The sequence below is a fragment of the Protopterus annectens genome, chromosome 1.part0 (assembly GCF_019279795.1).
Source record: "Protopterus annectens isolate FY-2018-M chromosome 1.part0, PAN1.0, whole genome shotgun sequence".
Taxonomy (NCBI): domain Eukaryota; kingdom Metazoa; phylum Chordata; order Ceratodontiformes; family Protopteridae; genus Protopterus; species Protopterus annectens.
In genome coordinates this window covers 1763697243-1763719894 of record NC_056725.1, presented here as the reverse complement: position 1 = coordinate 1763719894, position 22652 = coordinate 1763697243, and the positions used below count along the sequence as shown (strand labels likewise).

The window sequence follows — 22652 nt, the reverse complement described above, 5'->3', positions numbered from 1 at the left end:
GTGGAGGAAGAATCCCCCTCCTCTGATCAGGGCTCCATTATTTCAGAGCACTCTGATGAACAGGAACATTCTTACTCCCCTTTTGAAGACTCTGATGCAGAGGAGTCCATTCCCTCTGTATCCCCCCAGAGGATTACTCATTTGGAGAAACTTTGCATACCTTAAAGGAACACTTCCACTGGGAAGGCCAAGATTATTCAGATTCCAAGAAAAGGCTTAGGGAATTTCTCTTGCTACCTCAGCACAGGCCTCTGGCTATACCTCCTGTCTTGGACATACTAGATGATGTGTACTCGGAGGCCTGCCTTAACCCGGATTCTCTACCTCCAGCCCCAATCAAGCCTGACAGGTACTACAGGGTTCCTGACTCACACCAATTTCTATACAAAAGCCATGCTGCTGACCCAGAAACCATCTCACAGGGCCCCAAGGGAATTAAGGCCTCCACTGCTAAAAAACCATTACCTTCCGAGAGAGATTCCAGATCCTTAGAAAGGTGGGGAAAAAAGGTATATACCTTGGCTACCTTAACCATGAGGGCATTAAACTGTCAGTTCCATATGCTAAAGTACCAACAGTGTTTGTTATCACAATTGAAAAGTAAAATGTCACAACCTGAACAACCAGACTTGAAGGAGTTGCAGGATTTGATGCATAGTGCAGAACAAGTGGGTAAACATACCTTACAATGTGGTTTTGATGCTCTAGAGGCCTCATGTAGAGCTGCTGTTACAGGATCAGTCATACGTAGACATGCCTGGCACAAAGAACAAACCTTGCCAGATCATGTCAAAGCTAAATTACTAGATGCCCCTCTACAAAAGGATGTATTATTTGGTGCTAATGCTGAGGAGGTATTAAGGAAAATGGAGGAAAAGGCTAAATCAATGCAAACTGTAAAAGATTTTCTACAGGTACAACCCCCACGTTTCAGTAGAAATTGGCCTTCCAAAAATTGGTCCTTTCCAGCCACGGACAGACCCCAAAGAGGTAGATACAGGCGCCCGAGGGGCAGAGGGCAATGCCAAGGATCGTTTAGAGGCAGACAATGGCAAGCTCCTACACAAAGAGGTGGTGAGGATAACTCGCAACAATTCAGAAAGCAAGCCCAATGACTTTCCCCTTTGCATGCCAAGCAAGACTCAAATAGCAGCACCCTTAGGCGGAAAACTGGCATTATTTTCAAAAAATTGGCATATTGTCACAAAAGACAAATGGATCCTGGACATTATAAACAGAGGCTACAGATTCCATTTTCACACCCTTCCAAAAATGAGAGGCATGCCAAACCTGCCACACAATCAAAGGGCAGAGGCACAAAGACAAATTTCAGATCTCATAGACATGAAAGCTATTCAAAAGGTACCTACGCACGAACAAGGTCAATGTTTTTATTCCAGACTATTCCTGGTACCAAGGAAGGGAAAAGATTGGAGACCTGTTTTGGACCTAGCCATCCTAAACACATTTCTACTCGTACCAAAATTAAACATGCTCACTCTGCAGCAGCTTCTTCCCATGCTGGGCAAGGAGTCTTGGCTGGTAACATTGGACCTCAAGGAGGCATACCTGCATGTCCCAATCAGACAAAATTGCAGAAGATACCTCAGATTTCTTGCAGGTTCAACCCATTATCAATTCTCTGCATTGCCCTTTGGCTTATCTACTGCGCCCAGAGTATTCACGAAATGCCTGGCATCAGTAATTGCCTACTGCAGACTTCAAGGGATACAAATATACCCCTATTTGGACGACTGCCTGATCCAAGCGGACAGCAAGCACATTCTTCTGAAACATCTGCCTTATGTAATAATGTTGTTGAATTCTCTGGGATACACAGTCAACAAAAAGAAATCAAGGCTAATACCCTCTCGGAAAATAATTTTCCTGGGTGCCAACTTGGACACAAACACCCAGATGGCCTACCTCACGCCAGAGAAGCAGGGGCAACTAACTCAATACTTCAGAACACTAGCAAATTGCACCAGGCTGACTGCAAGGAAAATCCTGCAGGCTCTGGGATTCATGGCATCTTGCATCTTACTAATCCCATGTGCAAAGCTGCATATGAGGAAACTTCAATGGTACCTGAAAAACCTATGGTCTCAACACAGCCACAGTTTGGAAACAATAATACCACTAATTCCATGTCTTCAAAAGGAATTTCTGTGGTGGGCTCAAGCATGCCAAACAAACACAGGTCTCCCATTCAGCAAGCCTCAAGCAAATCAAGTCATCACAACAGACGCCTCGGACTATGCCTGGGGGGCGCACATGACAGATCGGTGCATTCAGGGCAAATGGTCCCAAAAAGAAAAGCACCTTCACATTAATCAAAAGGAAATGCTAGCAGTAATAAATGCTATTATAGCTTTTAAAGACCTTCTGCAACCAGGTCAACTATTGATAAGAACGGACAACACCACAGTAATGTGGTACATAAACAAACAGGGAGGAACACATTCATACCCCCTATGCAGACTGGCCATGTCACTTTGGAACATGGCCATGGACTTACAAATTGAACTACAAGCACAGTACTTGCCAGGCAAGGAAAACACGCTGGCAGACAACCTAAGCAGAAATATGACAGATCCACACGAATGGAAGTTGCATCCTCAAGTTTTTACAGAGATAATCCAAGCATGGGGAAGGCCAGACAGAGATCTCTTTGCCTCCCACAAAAATCACCAATTGACAAGATTCTGCTCAAGGATTTTTCATCCAAAGGCCTGGCGAGTGGATGCTCTCTCTTTCAGTTGGACATCAATGACGGTTTATGCCTTCCCACCTCTTCCTCTGCTGCCCAAAGTTTTATTGAAAACCAGAGCAGACAGACCAAAGATGATTCTCATTGCTCCAGACTGGCCAAGACAACACTGGTACCCACTCCTGAGGAGCCTGACGCATTCCCCACCATGGACCCTGCCTCTAATGCCTCTTCTCCTGACTCAGCACAGCTTCAAAACTATTCACAGTCAGCTAAAAACACTCAATCTAGCCGCATGGAAGATTCCTTAGCATCACAACAGACCCTACTCTCCAAGGAGGTGCAGGATGTCATTTTGGAGGCCAGAAGGCCGTCTACTAGAAAAGCTTACTCTGCAAAATGGAAACGGTTTTGTGTCTGGAATGAGAAAAAGGGCCAGGATCCTGGAAAACTGAATTTACCTCAAATATTACAGTATCTAGCTGAGCTGCTAAGCAGTGGACTTTCATTCTCCTCCATCAAAATCCATGCCTCAGCCATTTCTGCAGAATACAACACTGATCCACCCTTATTCTCTCACCCCCTCTTAAGACAGTTCCTCAGAGGGGCTAAGAATGTAAAACCCCCAAGGAAACAACCAATACCTGCTTGGGATCTAAATTTCATTCTGGAAAAACTGACCTTGCCTCCTTTAGAGCCAGCTGCCTCATCAGATTTGCAATATTTGTCCTGGAAAACAGCTTTCCTTCTGGCTATTACCTCAGCACGTAGGGTTTCGGAACTACAAGCTCTCATGGCTGTGCAGCCTTTTATCATATTCCATCAGGACAGAGTTTCCTTACGAACCAACCCGTCCTTTATGCCAAAAGTGGTATCCAGGGTAGCTTTGAATCAGGCCATACACTTACCTACCTTTTATCCTAATCCTCAATACAAAGGGGAGAGATTACTACATTCCTTGGACATCCACAGACAACTACGTTATTATTTGGACAGAACAAAGCCTTTCAGAAAATCAGAACAGCTCTTTGTGTCCTATGCTATAGGAGCTCAAGAAAGCCAATTTCCAAACAGACAATCTCAAAATGGATAGCCCACTGCATACACTTTTGCTATTCTTTTCATGGCAAAACTGTACCTACAGGCATCAGATCTCACTCCACAAGGGCCACGGCTACCTCTGCAGCCTTTCTCAGAGGAGTTCCTACCAAAGATATTTTAGAAGCAGCCACTTGGAGTTCTGTGCATACCTTCTCCAAGCACTACCACCTTCCACTATACTCCAAATCTAGAGCGGGCTTTGCCACTGCAGTCTTGCAGGGCATTCTGGCTCCTCCTAGTTCCACCTAGTGCCTACCACCCTTTTCTTAGCTTTGGGATTCTACCCATCTGTTATGACTGCAGCTGTATGCACGATGAACATAGTACAGTTTTGTACCAACCATAAATGTAGATGTTCGAGTGCTAATACAGCTGCAGTCCAGGTTTCCCTCCCTCCTTCCCCTCTTGGGACAGGCCTATTGGCTAACATATCCTCATGCAACCTGATTGGGGTATTCATTCATGATGTATTTGCTTGCACTACTGTATTTTGATTATATGGCATTGCTTTATTACACAAATTTATGTATTGCCTTCCTTCTGGGGGCACCTGACATCTGGGGCAAGAAAAACTGAAGAAAATGGCGTTGGCTGGTTCTTTTATACCCCTGTCGCACTGACATCAGGGAAGAAGTGACGACAACCGACGCCGGACCTAGACTTTGGAATTCAGCCGACCGAGGACCCGCCTGACGGCAGGAGAACCCATCTGTTATGACTGCAGCTGTATTAGCACTCGAACATCTACATTTATGGTAGGTACAAAACTGTACTTTTCAAAACTTTCACTACGTTTGGGTCTTGTGAGGTCAGTAGATATGTGTGGAGTCTCATGATTGCAGATCTATACATGTAATCAATTTCAAGAAGGCCCATCCCCTCTTCAGAATGTGGAATATATAATCATGGAATACACTGATTTTTATAAATCATTTTGTGAGCATGAAGCATCCTTCTTGTTTTCCTATCTAATCTATCCAACACGTTTTGGGGCCAGTCACTCACTCCAAAACTGTAAGTTAGGACAGGAAGAGGAAATTGGTTTATAGCTTGGATTTTGTTCCTATATGTCAACGCTGTTTTCAGGATTAATTTAAGTCTTCTAAAGTATTCCTTACTAAGTTTCATTCGCATTTGTTTGTGTTTTATTGTTGATCCTTCATCATTTCCCAAATATTTATACACTCCCTCTTGCTCAAGTTCTCTTATATCACATTCTTGTCTCAAAGTGACGTTTTCCTGGTGCTGCAGTTTTTCTGCATTGCTTTTGCACATTTTTCAAGACCAAATGAAATTCTTATATCATCTGAAAAGGTTTTCACAGACAATGACCTCGGCACCGATGACTTCTTCGGTGCAGACAACAGTAGTCCAGTCTCTTTCGGCACCATTGTCCTCGGTGCGGTCAGATGAGATGGGCACCGAGTCTGCCTCTTCTGTGGACAGGCCTGTTTCTCCCTCAGTCTTCGTGAGGTCCACTAGAAGCCTTTCTGAACATGATGTGTTGCATCTTGTGGACCAGGTACTCTTGGCCAGAGGTATCCCACCCCTCAGGAACTATCTTTCCTTGGGAGGTGATCACCCATCTCCAAAGACCCCTTTTTATTCTCCTTCTTCATTGCCTTTGAAGTCCATGGATGTAGCACAGTCTTCCCCTTCTGCGGTTCCCTTTATGGATCTCACTAAGGAACCGCAGTTGCCTTTGTGGCAGGAAAGTTTTGCTACGACCCAGGATGCCAGCTGTGACACGCATAGTTTGCTGCTCCACAGCCATCCAGAGACTCCGGGTCGGCAGGCTGAGCCACTTAGGGGAGGGGTGACCCCTGTCCTAGACATACACTCCTCTTCGGGTGGACCAGCCTTCCAACTGATGGAGAAGGCTTTTGCTGCTGCTGGCGATACTGGACTGTCTATACCTCCGCCCTCCTCTGGTACACTGGTTTCACAAGTCGTATCTAGCGGACACCGGGTGCAAGGGCCGCAGGACATATTCCCTCAGGAATCCCCTTTTCCGCTGTCTTCTCCAGCTTCTCCCACTGAGGAGGTCCACCGGAAAAGTTTGTGTAAGAGGAAGCAGATGGACTCCACAGAGGAGTCCCTCACCGAAGACACAGATTTCGATGAGGGGGAAGGATCCGCTTGGTCTCCCTCTGAGGTATCCTTTCGTGATATCCTCAAAATCCTGAAACAGAGAGGTGACTGGCAGTCCTCTAATCAGACTGCTGAGGAATCAGTGTTCCTGCAGGCCTTTCGCGCCCGGCCTCCTACCTCCTGGGTTACTCCACCTGTCAATGAACTTGTCTGGCTCATCGTGCAGCGTGCTTGGAAGGCTCCTGATACCATCAAAGCTATTCCCCGGAGGCCAGATAAGATCTTGTCCCCTCCTGCTTTGGATCCCCATTGGTCCAAAGGTCTTCCTGTAGATGCTTTGGTGGTGGCGGCCGCAACAAAAAAGGATCTGGCAGAAGAAGAAAGCCAGACTGTCCATCCACCTAACAAAGAGTCCCGGGCCCTGGACAGGATAGGGAAGTGCACCTTTGCTTCAGTGACCTTTGCTATCAGGTCCCTGAATTATATGGCACATTTTACCAGGCTTCAAAGGGATCTGATTTCTGAGCTCTCTGAAACCTTGGCTGATGCCATGTCTGATGAGGTCCGTGACAAAGAGGCCTCTCAGCTGGCCACCATTGAATTTATATCTAACTCCTCTATGCGACTGATATCTCACGCATCAGAAGGAGCAGCTAGAGCAGCGGGTTCAGCTGCAGTCTTGAGACGACACACCTGGATGCACTTGTGCAACTTCACGGAACCCTTTGTCTTCTTTTCTTAATGCCCCCATTGAGGCCTCCTCGTTGTTTGGACCCAAAGTTAAAAGCACACTGGCCAGATGTGAACAGGAAGGTAAGACTCTTTCTGCCATAGGTGTCTGTTATTCTTCCCCTCAACGTGCTTTCTCCCAAAACCAAAAGAGTGGGAAGATATGGTTCAAGAAATCTCAGGGTCCTTCCCGTGACACACAGGCCGAGTTCTCCCCCAGAGGCAGAGGGGGAACTCACAGGGAAGATGCTCTTTTCGGGGCAGAAGGGGACCGCGTAACCAGGGTTCCAGGGATACTTTCCCTGGTCAATCCTACCAACGTTCCTGAAGAGCGGCCCAACTCCTTTCTTCTGGAGGTGGTTGGGGGATGTTTCTCCTTGTACCCTTCTGCCTGGCTAACCATTACCACCGATTTTTGGGTACAAAGGATCATAACCAGAGGTTATCATATCCCCTTCGATCTTTGTCCCGTCCCTTCAAAAAATCTTCCCGACGTTCCACCCAATCAAAGGGAAGAAGCAGCACTAGAGATAGAAAAGCTGCTAAGAAAGAGAGTCATCCAAATAGTCCCTCCAGACCAGATAGGATCCGGATTCTACTCAAGACTATTTTTGGTGCCATAGAAAACCGGGGACTGGAGATCAATGTTGGATCTCAGTGTATTGAACAAGTTTGTGAGAGTACAAAAATTCTGGATGGTCACAACACAGTCTATCCTCCCGCTTTTGGAAAAAGACGATTGGATATGCTCTATAGAGCTTCAAGATCCGTACTACCACATAAAGGTGGACAGGCAATCAAGAAGATTTCTGCACTTCCATGCGGGAGCCAGTCACTACCAGTTTAGAGTACTGCCCTTCGGACTCTCTACAGCCCCCAGAGTGTTCACAAAGTGCATGGCAGTTGTCACAGCTCACTTGCAACTTCAAGGATTCCAGGTTTTTCCATACCTAGACGACTGGCTCATTTCCACCCCCACCAGACATCTACTGGAAAAAGCCCTGGCATACTCTCTCCTTGCTGCTCAAAGGCTAGGCATAACCATAAACTGGCAGAAATCCAATCTCACCCCATCTTAGTTGACAGAATTCATAGAGGTTATCTTGGACACAAAAAAACTGATGAGCTGCTATTCCAGAGAACAGAATTCTAAGGAAAAAGCAACAACTAATTCCAATCCTTTCAAAGGAAAAATCCATGGCTCACTCGGTTCTACAGCTGTAGGGTTCCATGGCAGCCTCCATCACCATTGTTCCCCTTGCCAGGTTTCACATGAGGCTTCTACAGTGGCTACTGCTCACCCAATGGTATCCTTTTCAGCATCCTCTTTCAGCCATGATTTGAGTAACCCACAGGTGCAAACAGGATTTAAATTGGTGGATGACACACAATTCACAATGGTCACGCCCCTTCTCCCCCCAGCAACCCAAGGCCACAGTGACCACGGATGCCTCCCTGATGGGGTGGGGTGGGGGGCTATGTCAGGGACAGACAGTCCAAGGCACTTGGTCCGAACTGGAGGCCCATCTGCATATAAATGTTCTAGAGCTGAGGGCGGTGCTTCTGCTGTTGCAAGCATTCCATCCCCTGCTGCCGTCTGGTACAATTGCAGTTCAGTCAGACAACATGGCAGTGGTCTGGTACATCAACAAGCAAGGTGGAACCAAATCTTACCCCTTTTGTCGAGAGGCCATGAGGATATGGCAATGGGCGATGGCTACCAACCATTTTCTCCTAGCAACGCACATTCCCGGGAGTTCCAGCGTGACAGCAGACAGACTCAGCAGGTGCATTCTTCAACCTCACGAGTGGTCCCTGAATCCCTTGATAGCAGCGGAGATCTTCCACCACTGGGGACATCCTTGCTGTGACCTCTTTGCATCCCTGACCAACTGCAAATGCAGCAACTACTTCGCCCTGATTCCCTCTCCAGGACAGTCACCCAGGGACGCTCTAGTCCACTACTGGCCCTCGGGTCTTCTTTACGCATTTCCACTCTTTCCCCTCATTCCCCAATTTCTGAAGAAAGCCCGTTGGTTGAAGAGCAAGGTGATCCTCATAGCACCATATTGGCCTCGACAGATTTGGTTCCCCTTCCTTTGGCCTTGCCTACTAGATTGACCATGGATTCTCCATCCAACCCCAGAGTTGATCTCACACCCACAGAACCTGATTCATCCCAACTTGAGCAGACTGAAGCTCATGGCTTGGCTACTCCAATTCCCTTGATTGCCAGGCAGAATGATCTTTCTTTACCAGTATATTATATTCTCATTGCTTCTCATAAGTCTTCCACTAGAATTACTTATCTGAGCAAGTGGAAAAGATTTACCTGTTGGCCGAAAGATAAACAAGTAGACCCCTTTTCAGCACCAGTGTCGATAATACTAGACTATCTGGCCAACCTGTGTTTCAATCGGGTCTATCGGCATCTACCATTAGAGTTCATTTGGCTGCAATTTCTAATTTTCATGAGGGTGTCCAAGATTCCTCTCTTATGTCCCATAAATTGTGCAAGACCTTCATAAAAGGTGTGAATCATCTGAAGCCACCTTTTAGAGAACCTATTCAACCATGGGATTCATCATTAGTTCTACAAGCTTTAACAATGTCACCTTTCGAACCAGCCTCTTCTCGTGACCTCAAGTATTTGTCATGGAAAACCTTGTTTTTGGTCGCTATTACTTCTGCCAGACGTATTTCTGAACTTCAAGCTTTATGTATCAAGAGTCCATACCTGATTTTTCATAGAGATAGAGTGTCTCTGAGAACTAATCCGTCATTTCTGCCTAAACTGATCTCTGAAATGTCCATTAATCAAGCCATTGAATTCCCAGTTTTCTTTCCCAATCATTCAAACAGAGGAGAGTATTGCCTACATACCCTAGATATACACAGGCAAATCCGTTTTTACTTAAACAGGACTAAACCCTTTCGTAAATCTGACCAGTTATTTTTGGTCTTTTCTGGACCTAGATTAGGATCTGCTGGTGCTAAGGTTACATTAGCTAGATGGTTGAAGGACTGTGTAACCTTTATTTATACACAACGTAAAATCTCGTTGCCTACTACCATGAAAGCTCATTCAACAAGATCGGTGGCAACTTCTGCTGCCTTCCATGCCAGAGCTTCTTTACATGACATCTGTGCAGCTGCAGCTTGGGCTACGCCTCATACCTTCATCAATCATTACAAATTGGATTTGGTCTCCAGGGGAAGAGCATATTTCGGTTCTATGGTGCTCAGGAATGTCCTTCCATGAGAGCCTCCCAGGAATAGAGGTAGCTGGGGACTCTGTCCCATGTGTAAGGAATGAACGAGGATTAACTATATCAGATAAAGAAGTTATGTCTTACCATAATGTTCCATCTGTATTGTTGATCCTCGTTCAGTCATTATGACCCTCCCTCCTTCCCCCTCCTGTGGTTTCTAGTGTATCTCACCATCCGGTTCTCTTAGGTTATTTGACCAGAGGTAGCCTCTACCTTCTTTGACTTGCAAACTCAATCTGAGGTAACAGGGAGAGGGGGATTATGAGTAAGAGTTTAGCTCGAGAGTTTGAAGCTGACGCGAGCTTGGAAAATGGCTGGCTCGGTTTCGAGCTCGGAATCAATACGCATGCGTAATGACTGAACGAGGATCAACAATACAGATGGAATGTTATGGTAAGACATAACTTCTTTTTCTTACTCATGGCTAAATCTTCGTGCAAAGAATTTAATGCTTTTAACCAAAAGTTAGGTACTGCATCTGGGCCTGGGGTTTTCCAATAAGAGGCTTTTCTTAACTTTGTTTCAATCTCTCTGGCTGTTACTTTATCCCATTTCATATCCTGTAACTTTAAACTTCTTATTCTTTCTTTTACTTCTTCTATCCATTTAGCATCTTTGTTATGTTCCGCAGGATCTTCATAGATACTTCTCTATTTCTTCTTTTTTTGTTGGTCTTTCAATTTCTTTACCTTGTTTCCCAATTCTGTATAAAACCTTTTTGAGTCATCAATAAATTGCTTATTTTGTACTTTTCCTTTTTATTTATCTGTATATCTTCTATGTTTTTCTGCCTGTGCTGAAATTTTTTGTTTGTTATTTGCTATAGTGCATGATAGATCCTGGTCTGTTCTAATACTGTGCATTGCTTTTATCACATCTATCTTTCTTAGTATTTTTGTTGATCTATTCCCTCTTCTATAGTCTTCTAACAGTGACACTTCTTGTCTTAATTGCTTTATAGTTTTCTATATTTGATATTTCCATGATGGTATTCAGTTTCTCTCCTTCCTTTCTCTCACTATCCTGTGTTCTTGTGGTAGAACTTTATCAGTTATTAGTTTAGCTGCAGAGTAATATATCCTGCTTACTTCTGTTATATCGCATGGATCACTTTGGAGAGTCCTAATTACTGTGTTTATTTGTTTTGTCAGACTTCTGACATTTTGGGTTTTATTGAACCTCTGCAGTTTATTCCTTTCATTGATCTTAATATATCTATGTCTATTAAATCAAGCAACTCTTCTCTTAGCTCATTTTCTTCCAAACTGAGGGCACATCTCTTGTTTTCCATTTTCTGTGGGCATTCTATAGAAAGTTCAATAGCATGTTTCTGTGGCACATTCTGTTCAATTTCATCCTTTGCCATCTGATGCTTTGTCATATGGGAACGCATTGGCCTGTCACTCCTCAACGTTTACTGCATCATAGTTTCCACAGTTTCCTGTTCCTTTCCTTGCTGTCTAGCTTCATGTGAATGCTTATAGTGGTTTCCTGTGTAAGGCTGCAAAATATCTTGATATGGCACCTGACCAATTGCTTCCTGTTCTACTAGTTTCCCTTAATTTGGATATCCATTGCGCTATCCTTTTGTGGTGCTTTCTGAATTAGATATTCTACACTGAATCCTTCACTTCGCAGATACTCCATAACCTCAATTTCTATTTCTTTAAGTTCTCCATTACTAATTTCATTTTCTACTTTCCCTCTTTATCTTCTTATTTTTTGTTTTGTAAAGTTTTTCCATGTCCGGATTCCTTTGCCTGTATTTCTCTTCAAATATCTTTGGTGCTGCTCTTTTTGTATTGGTTAGTTTTGCTTTCTCCTTTGCATAAATATTACACCATATTAAATCTCTTTTTCTTTCCCATGTCCATATTTCTTCTTCCGATGTCTCCTGATCTTCCTGCTTCTCCTTACTTTGGTGACTCACTCCATCATGCTGTGATTTAACCAGTTTTAGACCTTGTACACCAAATCCTTCACTTTGCAGGCACTCCACAACTTCAACTTCTATTTTTTTTACTTCTACTTTACTAATCTTCTTTTCTGTGTTCCCTCTTTGTGATATTTTTTTTTATTGTGAAATTTTCCATATCTGGATGGCTTTGTCTGTATTTCTTTTCAAATATCTTTGGGGCTGCCTAATTTATATTTATTAATTTGGCTTTCTCCTTTGCATAAATATTGTGCCATATCAAATCTGTCTTTCTTTCCCATGTCCATATTTATTTTCTTTACCTTTCAAATATCTCTTGGTATTGTTGTTTATATTTTCGCACTTCCTCAGATGATTCTTTTTCCAAATATATCAAAGTTTCTTTGCCTATATACTGTTTTTCACAAATCAGTTGTATTAATGAGCACAAATTTTCATTTGAAGCTTCTAACAGTTTTTCCTGTGGAAGTATTTTTCTTTCCTATAATTTCTGTCTTAATCATTCTGTATATCTTGTGTCTGGAAATTCTGGGCTTTTTGCATAATAGTAACAATACATAATTTAATTCTTATCCTCAATAGTCCACTTTATCATCTTTATGGCTCTTCTTTAGCCTATCAGTTTTTGTGATTTTTGTGGACTACTAGTTCCTTCTACAATGGGGGAGGGAGGATCCTCCCCCTGGGCCTGGCCCCATTGTAGGAATGTTTCCATATTTTGGGGATTCTACACTGTCATCTTTTCCATTCCTGGTACTAGTGTGCCTACCAGGATTGGGTGCTTTTTTATGCTGGGTCTTGTGTACCCAGCTCTCTTTTTTAATTTTTAACCTACTTCTGTCCGTGATATATGCTATATAAATACAGTCTCTATATCAGTGTCATCTTGGTGAGATTTTGTGAAAAACAGGGCCCACCTTGCAAAGGTACTCACCAAGACTTGAGGATGAATTCAGTTTCAGCAGTAAGAGTCTCCTTTACTTGCTGACTTATCTCTCCATTTGGACCCTCTATGGCTTTGATGTTTTGTATGGCTGTTGTTATTCTCCTTAAGGATCTTAATCCAAAAATACCAATCTCTACTTATTCGTTGAATCCCCCCCCCCCCCGCGCTTCCTCATCATCCATTTCCACTGTGAATTATAACCTTCTGTTTATGTTATGTATATGAGGCTTGACTGTGTAGCTTTAAAATATGCCATTGCATCAGGTAATCCTAAGCCACTTTGTTCTATTGGAAGGTATCCCACTTAACTCTAGCCCTGTTTCCCTCCCAGATAAATTCCTTTAATTGTCTATTAATTATTGTCCTCAGCTTCTCCTCTGGTTAATAAAAAATTGCCTGACCTGTGTATAAAACCGAAGGGCGAAAAACATTTTCACTGTTTGTATCTTACTATCCATATAAATAAACATGGGCTTCCAGTTTCTCTGTTTTTGTATTATCTTTTGTTTAATCTCTTCCCACATATCCTTAGCAGCCATAACAAAAGCCTTTTTAATCCTTACTCCTAAATACTTCATCTTATCCTGACCCCATAAATATGGGTATTGCTGAATCAATTCATGTGTGGGTACATTATTTATGGCTATAATCTTCATTATTTGTATATCCCAAAAAAGACTTGAAAATGTCTCAAAATTTTCCACAACACTGAGATGTCTTTTTCTGGATTTATCAGGTAGAAAATTGTATCATCTGCAATTAAAGCTAACTATTCTAGATTACTATATCAATTATTTCCTTAAATTTCTGAGTCTCTTATTTTCTTTGCCAGTGGCTCTAAATGTAAAGCAAGTAACAAAGGGGAAAGAGGACATCTCTGCCTGGTTCCCCTGTTCAGACATATCATATTTGAGAGGAACGCTCCTACTTTAATTCTTGCCTCCAACACTTCATATATCCTCCTAATTAACCTTGTTATTGTATCAGTGAAATCAAATGCTTCTATTGTCCTACTGATAAAATTATAGCTTACTGTGTTGCAAGCTTTCTCTGTATCAAGACCCACAAATAACAACAGTATTTCTTGCATTCTGCTTCCCCCAGATCATCATTGTTCTATTAATGTTGTAAAATGTTGCCTCACTTCCACAAAACCAGACTGATCCAAATTTATCACTACTGGATTCATATTGCTGATTTTTTTGTTTGAATATGTGCTTTGTCAGTAATGGATTAATAAGGAAAGGCTGAGCTTGCACACCTATCCATAAAACTTACCTTTTTTTTTTTTAACTGGTCTCAGGGGAGGTGAGCTCACATATACATTCCTCTGTTGGGGTGGAGACATTAAGCAGTGTGAGCTTAATCCTTCTTTGTATATGCGTTATAATCATAATGTAGATGAGTTTCCAGCAAGCAGTGCACCTAGGAGATGTATAGTAATTTCCCGCAATTAAACTGTAAAAGAGATGCTCATTGTCTGCCTGAAAACCATTGAGACAACCTTGTGATTTAATAAAGATGTTTCTTTTTTAAAAAAAGCATCAGGAATTGAATAATTTATATAGTGTAGCTTAGGTTATATGCAATATATCTGAAGGATAATGTTTATTCATTTTAACTTGTTAATACAGTTTGATTACTTTTATATAAATGTAAATGTGCCTATGTCACAAGCAATAATTCAATAAAGGTGTTTAAAAAAAGACAACCTTGTGATGGTTTCTGTTTATGGATCATCAGAGACCTTTTTCAAGGAACTTCAATAAGTGTGCCAAGATGACTGATACAACAGTACTTTTGGTTCATCATTTCTAGGAGATTACTGTCTTCCTTACCTTGGGTACATGTAAATAAGTAGTTTCACAAAATGTACATAGTTAGTGTTGGGGGTTATACACAGAGCATCACTTGCCATAGCTGCTGATTTTATATCTGCATTTGGAGAAATATATCATTAGGGAAGAGCATGACACAGCACCACAGTATTCAAAAGAAGTAGCCAAACAGCACCCCCCCCCCAACAAAACAGTGATTTGTATGCCTGTAACTTCACAAGAAAACAGTATGATTTGGATATGTAAAAGTCTGCTGTAAGAGTTTATGTAGTAGATTTCTTATTCCCAACTCCTTGAGGTTATTTATTTTGTCTTTATTGAAAGGGTTTGTGAATCTGTGAAATGCTTTATACCAAATGGGAGTGACCAGAAAAGGTATACCATTATGTCCGCAATAGGTGTGCCTAGTATATTCTTGCAGCTCATTTTTAATTGATAATCTACCTGATGATATAAAAGTTGTATAGGGATCTGTCTCTCTTACTGCATTTTTGTTCATTATTTTATCTCATCTATAGGATGTCACGAGTACAAGCAGAAAGTGTCATTAAGAATATAATTCGTGAAATAGGCCAAGAATGTTCCAGCAAAGGACATACTGTGTCTGAAACACTGGTTGCTTTTGTGGTAAGTGCAAAATACCTGTTTTGTTCACCTTATTCTAAGGATTAATGACTGAAAGTTGAGGGCTGCAAAGGCATTTGCTTCATAATGTATCTAAAGTATATTACTCTTTATTACATAAAGACGTATGTCTTCTGTCTTTCCTGATAACATAATGGTTAAGCCAGGAATTAACTGTACAGTGTCACAAAACTGCAGTTATGCTTAATAAACTGTAAGCCTTATAAGACTTACAATTTTTATTAAACTGAAATTTAACCCAAACAAACTGCTAACATGCATATCCTTAAAGAGAATAACAATAACCATACAGAATATTATATTCATAAAGTAGCAGAAAGTATTCTAAGAACTAAGCGAACATGGAAATGGAGAAAGGAGATTCTACCGATAGGGTGACTGCAATTAAGGATACAGACAATGGGCAAGAGGGGGCTGGAACATTTTGTAGAAAACTGGCAAAAGAACCAAGGTATTGGGAACAAATAATCATAGAGGGAAAGGTAATAGAATGCAGAGGCCAAGAATTTATTTGGACTGCAGGGAGTATAGGCAAAGAGAAAGAATTAGGGGATACTAAGTGAAAATACATCACTGGTAATGTTTTCGGTAGACTCTAGAACAGAGGCTGATGTTAAAAAAGGGATAATTAGTAGAGGATATAAAATATTGCATGTTAATTATAATAATCCAGAGTATGTTAGAAAAGATTGGAAAGAGAGACTTGGTAAGCAATTCAAAAAGAAACCGTGGGGGATAAATGTGTGTCTCCCAAATATGCAACAAAGTCCAGAAGACTTGGGATCTTTGCTTGGAAGTGTTTACATATGTATTTTATACCCCAAGTAGACTCCAAAGAATTTTTCCCCCAGGTAGATAGCAAATACTGGATATGTTACAGGGAAGAAAGACGTAATTGGGAGCATATTTTTGAGAGTATAATGACTTGGCATTCTTTAACATTTCCTTGCAGACTACTCTATCAGAAATATTGGGTGAGCAAACTGGTATAACTAAGGAAATGTTTTTTTGAGCTATGATACAGAATCAGAATTGCCTAGACATAGTAAAACCTTGCCAAGTCTGATTATGGTGGCTGCCATAAAAGCAATTACTATAAAATGGAAATCAAAGTCTCTAAACCAACGGTACTAGAAGTAGTGAATATAGTAACAGAGATAAAACAATTGGAGATGTGATCTTTAGAAAAGGGTAGTGGCAAATTAGATAGAAAAAATTGGAATCGTGGGAACAATACATACAGAATAACGTTTTAAAGAAGGAATGAGATTTAAAAGAAGCAGGATTTGAATGAGCTATGTAATGTTTGACTGATAATGACTGGATAAATTATAAGTGATATATAATGTTTGCAACTAAAAATTTGCCAGTATGGTTTGTTTTCATTTAAATAAATGTATGATTTCCTATGTCACAAGTGACAATTTAATAAAGATGTTTCTTGTTAAAAAAATTTCAGAAAAAAGGTGTTCAGAAAATGGTGCTGCTTCTGGAAGGTCAAAACCAGAGAGGAAAAAATTGGGTAATTTCTGTGTAAGGCAAGATGGAAGTGCTGATTTTGAAGGTAGCATAAGGGGGTTCTAGTGCTATATAGCACAAGAAAGAAAACTGTATACAAACTTGGTAGACTGGATGTGAACTACCTGTATTAAAAATGAAAAGTAAAAAAGTAATAAATCAATACACTAGCTGCTGTCATGGAAGTAAAGCAAAAATCTGCTGAGATACAGAGGTATAACTTAATCAGAGAAAGTATTGTCCATCTTAGGCCAGTGCAGCAGAATGAAAGTGCTTTGCATCACAGTGTCTCTGACAGTGTCAAATAGCTTGCTGTTCAGTGTTTCAAATACGCAAAGGAAACCTAAGCTGCAATAATTACTCTGGCTGTTGTGAATGAATTGGAATAGATGGTGCAAAGAGGTAGAACTTGAGTATTGTTAAGAAACAAGGACTTGTAGAAAAATATCTTGTTGCAACAAAGGGTTAACCAAGAACAAGAAAATGTAAATGAAACCCTCTCTTAATGCTTTATAACATTGCAAGGATTAGTTAGAAATAACTAAGAAAGTAGACATGTTAAGAGAGTCGGAGGGCATTGTCGTAAAAGCAGGAAAGATCATATAATGGTGAAACATGATTTCTCAGCATGAAAATAATTTACATGGTTGTTTGCTCACTTTCAAAAATATGTGACAAAGTAGAACAAAGAGATGGCTGATTTATCCAAAAGACTGTCTGCAATTTCTATACTAGTGGGAATTAGTAAAATATTAAAGTAAGCCTGAATGTGCCAAGTTAAAAGACATCAAAAATCAAAAAGAAAAAGTAACTTGGTGCTGGAACTTGAAAGAAAAAGTTAGTATAAAACCAAAATTGACATTATGTGTTTACAAAGTGAAAATGAAAAACTGGTAGGAAAAATAAAAAGTTAATAGTTATGAGCATAACATAAAAATAAAATATCGGAACATACAAGCTGAGAATGAGTCATTAAACGCACAGCTTTAAGATGTCGGAAACAGAGCTGAGAAATGTACAGCGACTCTTACATCAATGAAGTAGTCAGTCTGTGCTACAAAAGAAAGAAGAAAACATAAATGAAAGGACACATTTGATGCTGGTCAGTGGTGATCTAAACAGAGTCTAAGCAAAGAAATACAGAAGAATAATGCCAGTAACACATAAATCTCAGAACTGGAATACAAATGAAAGAAGTAGGAAAGCCTTGCAAATGTGTTACTGGATGAAGAGCAAAGAGTAAGTGGCAACATGAATGAGCAGTATGTTGCTAAGCTGATCCAGGGGAAAAAGAACTTTGCAGATGAAAACTCAGTGACTGAGACACAGCTCATGGAACAAAGTAAAAATTTCATACTGTCAGATGTCATGGAAGACGTAGCCAAACATTGGACAACTAAGTATGAAAACCTGGAAATTAAAATGGCAGTAATTAAGCCCAATATTGCAGAACTAAAAAGACATATTGATATGATTAAAACTGCTGTTAGAACATGCCACCCTAACTAAAAATATGCATGACACTGTGTGCCTGTGTCCACATATAATGAGATCAAGATTACCTTGAGTTATCTGAGTGCAGCCTATAAGGAGCTGATAGAGTAGTAGAAAAGGTATACTAGGACACATTAAGAAATGCAAAATGCTGTAAGCAAAGTGAATCGGGTTGGGGTGATAGTTGCAGAATTGAGCTGAAACTTGAGTTCATAAGAGGAAATTGTAAATGTAAAACACAGCACTGAACTGAAAATCAAAAGGAGGAATGCACTATGCCAAAATTTGTCCCAATACAAAAGGAGAGCAATATGCCCTAGAGGGAGCAATTTATGTGATGAGCAGGGGGGGGGGGCTCTTGCTACTGAGAACTGTACGTATCATTAGACAATCATGGTGCTATGTTTGTTCCCAATTTTGACATATTACTATATGATGCCCAGTGTGGAATACTAAAAACACATGTACAGTGGAATTTGAGAGCTCGCTGAAGTGGGATCTGGCTAGCCAAAGATGCTCATCCCCACAGGTCACAGCTTGGGGGGGGGTGTCATATGGTATAGTGACTGCTAGTGACTATTGTGGGATATATATTGAACAGCAGATTTGGGCAGTCTGGGAGAAGAATCCACACTTGCCCAGAGTGAAGGAGGCCACATACCCTTCTTATAAAAGGTTGGATCAGAGAGAGAGATAGAAAGAGAGCAGGCCTCTCTGGCAGAGAGAGAAAGTACTTTGGAGAGATACACAGGTTAGGGCCTACAGGGCAAGACAGACAGAGTACCAGAGAAATAGGCCTCTCATGTGGGAGAGGAATCGAACTGTGAGTTGCTTACCTGAGTTGAATGTTAAATCTTTTACCTGTCCTGAATTGTGAATACCCTTTATAATGTGGTTGAAATGGTATGGAGGCACTCTAAATTACTAGTACTGCACAGAGTCACTAAAAAAAACTACACTGAAGCCATGCAGAGTCTCCAGAGTGTTTATTATTACAATATGTAGACAGGAGCATATATCAACCTTTCTGACATAGATGCTACAGATTGAACATCATTCTAGCTTGTATAACTTCTACTGTTTAGATATTCTGCAACACACCATTAATTTAAATGCAGTACTGTAAGACAGCTTAGTGATTTGTTTCCAGCTTGAATATGTAAGAAATCTGAATTTCAGTCTACACTTCATAAAACTGCAAAAAAGTATTGATTCTTAAGGTGTTGAAATATATATATATATATATATATATATATATATATATATATATATAGTGCACAATTATCTGAAATATTAAGTTCCTTTTTATAATTTAGTGCTTTAGATGTATAAAAGATGTAATTTGATATGTAATGGGTTTATCTGATGTTCGTCATTTGATCACTGCTGCAGTACACTTAGCTATACGGCTTATATCTTACTAAGGATATAACACCTGGCCAACTTCTAAAGCTTAAGGGCAACTTCCACACATCTAAATTGTTAAGCAGCTGGAGCAGAGCCAAAGAAAGAGAGTGATTTGGGTGTCAAATCCTTCAGAGCTTTCCTGCTGAAAAATAGCATTCCTCTTGTGGGCTTTTGAGGATTGACTGTCAGCTAATGCTTTTCATTTGCTGGGCAGATGAGTTCCCTTTGGGGGTAAAAACATTTCATACCTTATTTTCTATCATAAATTTCACTTTTTTTTGTAAAAGTAATTATTTTAATTTAGGCAAAAATGTTTTTATTGACTATCAAGTGACTTTTAGTGACTTTTTACTAGAAGTGTTATTTTTTTTACTTGTGAGGAAAAGAGTTGTTAAGACTAACTTAAACTACTTTTTCCTAACTAAAATATGTCAAATTACTTTTGAGAGTTGGGTTAAGTGTTTAAAGTGCATTTCCTTGTATTTTTTGATGGGAAAATAAACTTTGTTAATACTTTACTGTTTTACAAATTATTGCTGCCATGCTTCCTTGTGATTAAGGCATCTTTTTTTGGCTTCTCCATGGAACAACCTACTGGTCCCTTGGTTCTTCCTTCTTCCAGCCACAAAAACAAAAGAAAAAATCCCAAGCAACCTTTGCCCCTTTATCAGGCTGCTAAATTGCCTCAGCCACAGATGGATGACTCTGCTGTGGACATTTTTGGTTCCTCAGACCGTTTGTCTTTTTCATTGACTCCCTCAGGTGTAGTCTCTTCAGCTACCATTACCTGGTGTTTAGACATGCCCTTTTTGGCTCTTAGAATGCCCTGGGTGGGCAAGGGGCAGCCACTTTTGCTGGTCCTGGAAGAAGGACATGGAATACCTCTCTGCCTAGCCAGACTGGGAGGCCTGTCCATAGGTAGGTTTTCCCTGTCAAAAGTAGGTCTGCTTCTTCAGAAATTCCTGTCAAAAAAGTAAAAAGTTAGACATTTATCAATGTCTGTCTTTGTTACTTTAGACAGGAGCGACTTATTCAAAGCTAAGTTCAGACTCTTGAACCAACCAGGTCTGGTGTTTGTGGTGAGAGAAAAAGGGATTCTTCACTGTCTGAAGAATTTGAAAAAGATAAAGGATTGTGTAGGGATTACCTCTGTTTTCTCACCTTAGGTTCCTGATTCTGATTCTAAGGAGAATATTTCTTCTGATAGTCCCTTGGAATGATTTACTTTTTCTAAAACCATGCCCAGAATTAATCATTTGATGTTCTGCATTTTGTCTGCTGGAGTGTCCTGCCAAGGAAACAGCACCCAACCAGCTTGCCAAAGTACTAAATCCCCTCCCACTCACTCACTGTAACTCCCCTCCTCTTAAACAGGAAAGATGTGGTGAAAGTGCCCAAAACTTAACTAGTAATCCAAAATTAGGCACCAAAGACCAGCAGTTCCAACAGACAAGTAATTTAATGTTCAAACACAGCAAAAGGAACACACATCCACAAATAACATAAACGCTGATAAAAACACTTCCCCTTACGTTTTCGTCTGATAGAACTTCATCAGATGGGCAAATACATCATAGTTACCTAGTTAAATAACTTTTCCTGTTTGAATAGACCAAGGAAATCAATGATTCAGTTAGTTACCAAGCTACAGAAAGAGTGGATTCTAAACTGCATGTGACAGTCTAGAAATGTTGAGTAAAATACATTTAAATATTCATATTAAAACTGTTCATATAAAAATATATTCATATTAAAATGTACAATGTATTAATTAATAAAGTCAAATAAATAATGCTTGTTAAATATATTGTTTAAAAGTATTTAAAATGCAATGGCATAAAATAACTTAAAATAATATCGAATACTAGTCTAGCACCATCTGGTGGACAAATAATAAAACACATGAAAATGTATATAAAATCAAGAATTCACTTAAATAAACCAGGATAAAATAACATGAATATATGTAAAAATGTAAAAATATTACAATTTTGCAGACCTGAGCTTGAGTACAGGTTTTATAGACACCATATCATTAAGTCCTGAATTGTTGCAAGCATCCAGGACTAATTGCCAATATAGTTTCCTGTATTTGAGTCTAGTCTCCCATGGCCCACCCCTGGTGTCTACAGGGACCACCTCTATCACGTAAAATTGATACTCTGCTTTTGGACATGCCTGAAGATGTTTGTACAGGGCGTTATTATCATTTTTCTTCCTTAAATCATAAAGGTGTTTATACATTCTTTGTTTTAACCTTCTGACCCAAAACTCTTTAGGGTCAACAGTAACTTATATGGGGTGAAAACGATAGAAGATGGGCATATACAGAGAATATTAATCAGGATTACCAAGAAAATTTAAACTTACAGGACCCCTCAGAATTTACACCTCCGAGGAGGTCCGAGAGGTTAAGACAGAATGGTCCTGTGAACTACAGGTATGGGAACCAAACACAGAAAGGTTGGGGACCACAGGAACGAACATATTGGAGATAGATTCTCAAGATTAAATTACACAAGATGGTTGCTTATTTAGCTACAATGGTTTTAACATATTTAACTACACCAGCACTGTCATCACCAACGGGCATTTTAATTTATTTTCGAAAGGATTCACTTTTATACCCAGGGTAAAAAACAATTTGATGAATTTATTAGTTGATTTTAAATTATTTATTAGACAAAAAAATCTAGAATTATTTTTTAATGGACAGGAGAAAAAGAATATTCACAATAAACTAGTAAAGAAAAGTACTTTCAGCCCCCCCACTGCACCCCCAGCTTAGAAATTTTGAACTGGTGGTGGAAAAAGAATTAAGGCAAATGTTGAAATATAATAGAGTGGCACCAAATGTAACTACTGAGGAAATGAATATTCTATATGATTTTAAGGAAAACAAAAACCTTAGAACCAGGAAACCAGACAAGGGTGGAGGGGTTGTTTTAATAGATCATATCAACTA

General features: G+C 40.2%; 1 protein-coding gene across 5 annotated transcripts in view; it reads left to right on the top strand.

Moving 5' to 3' along the window:
• CFAP206 (cilia and flagella associated protein 206) overlaps nt 1-22652 on the top strand; it is a 1515781-nt gene that overhangs the window by 259744 nt on the left and 1233385 nt on the right. For all 5 annotated transcript variants that reach the window (XM_044069254.1, XM_044069237.1, XM_044069228.1 and 2 more), the window contains one exon: nt 15142-15250. In XM_044069254.1, the coding sequence (XP_043925189.1) occupies nt 15143-15250 (108 nt within the window). In that variant the 5' untranslated portion in view covers nt 15142. The remainder of the gene's footprint in view (nt 1-15141; nt 15251-22652) is intronic.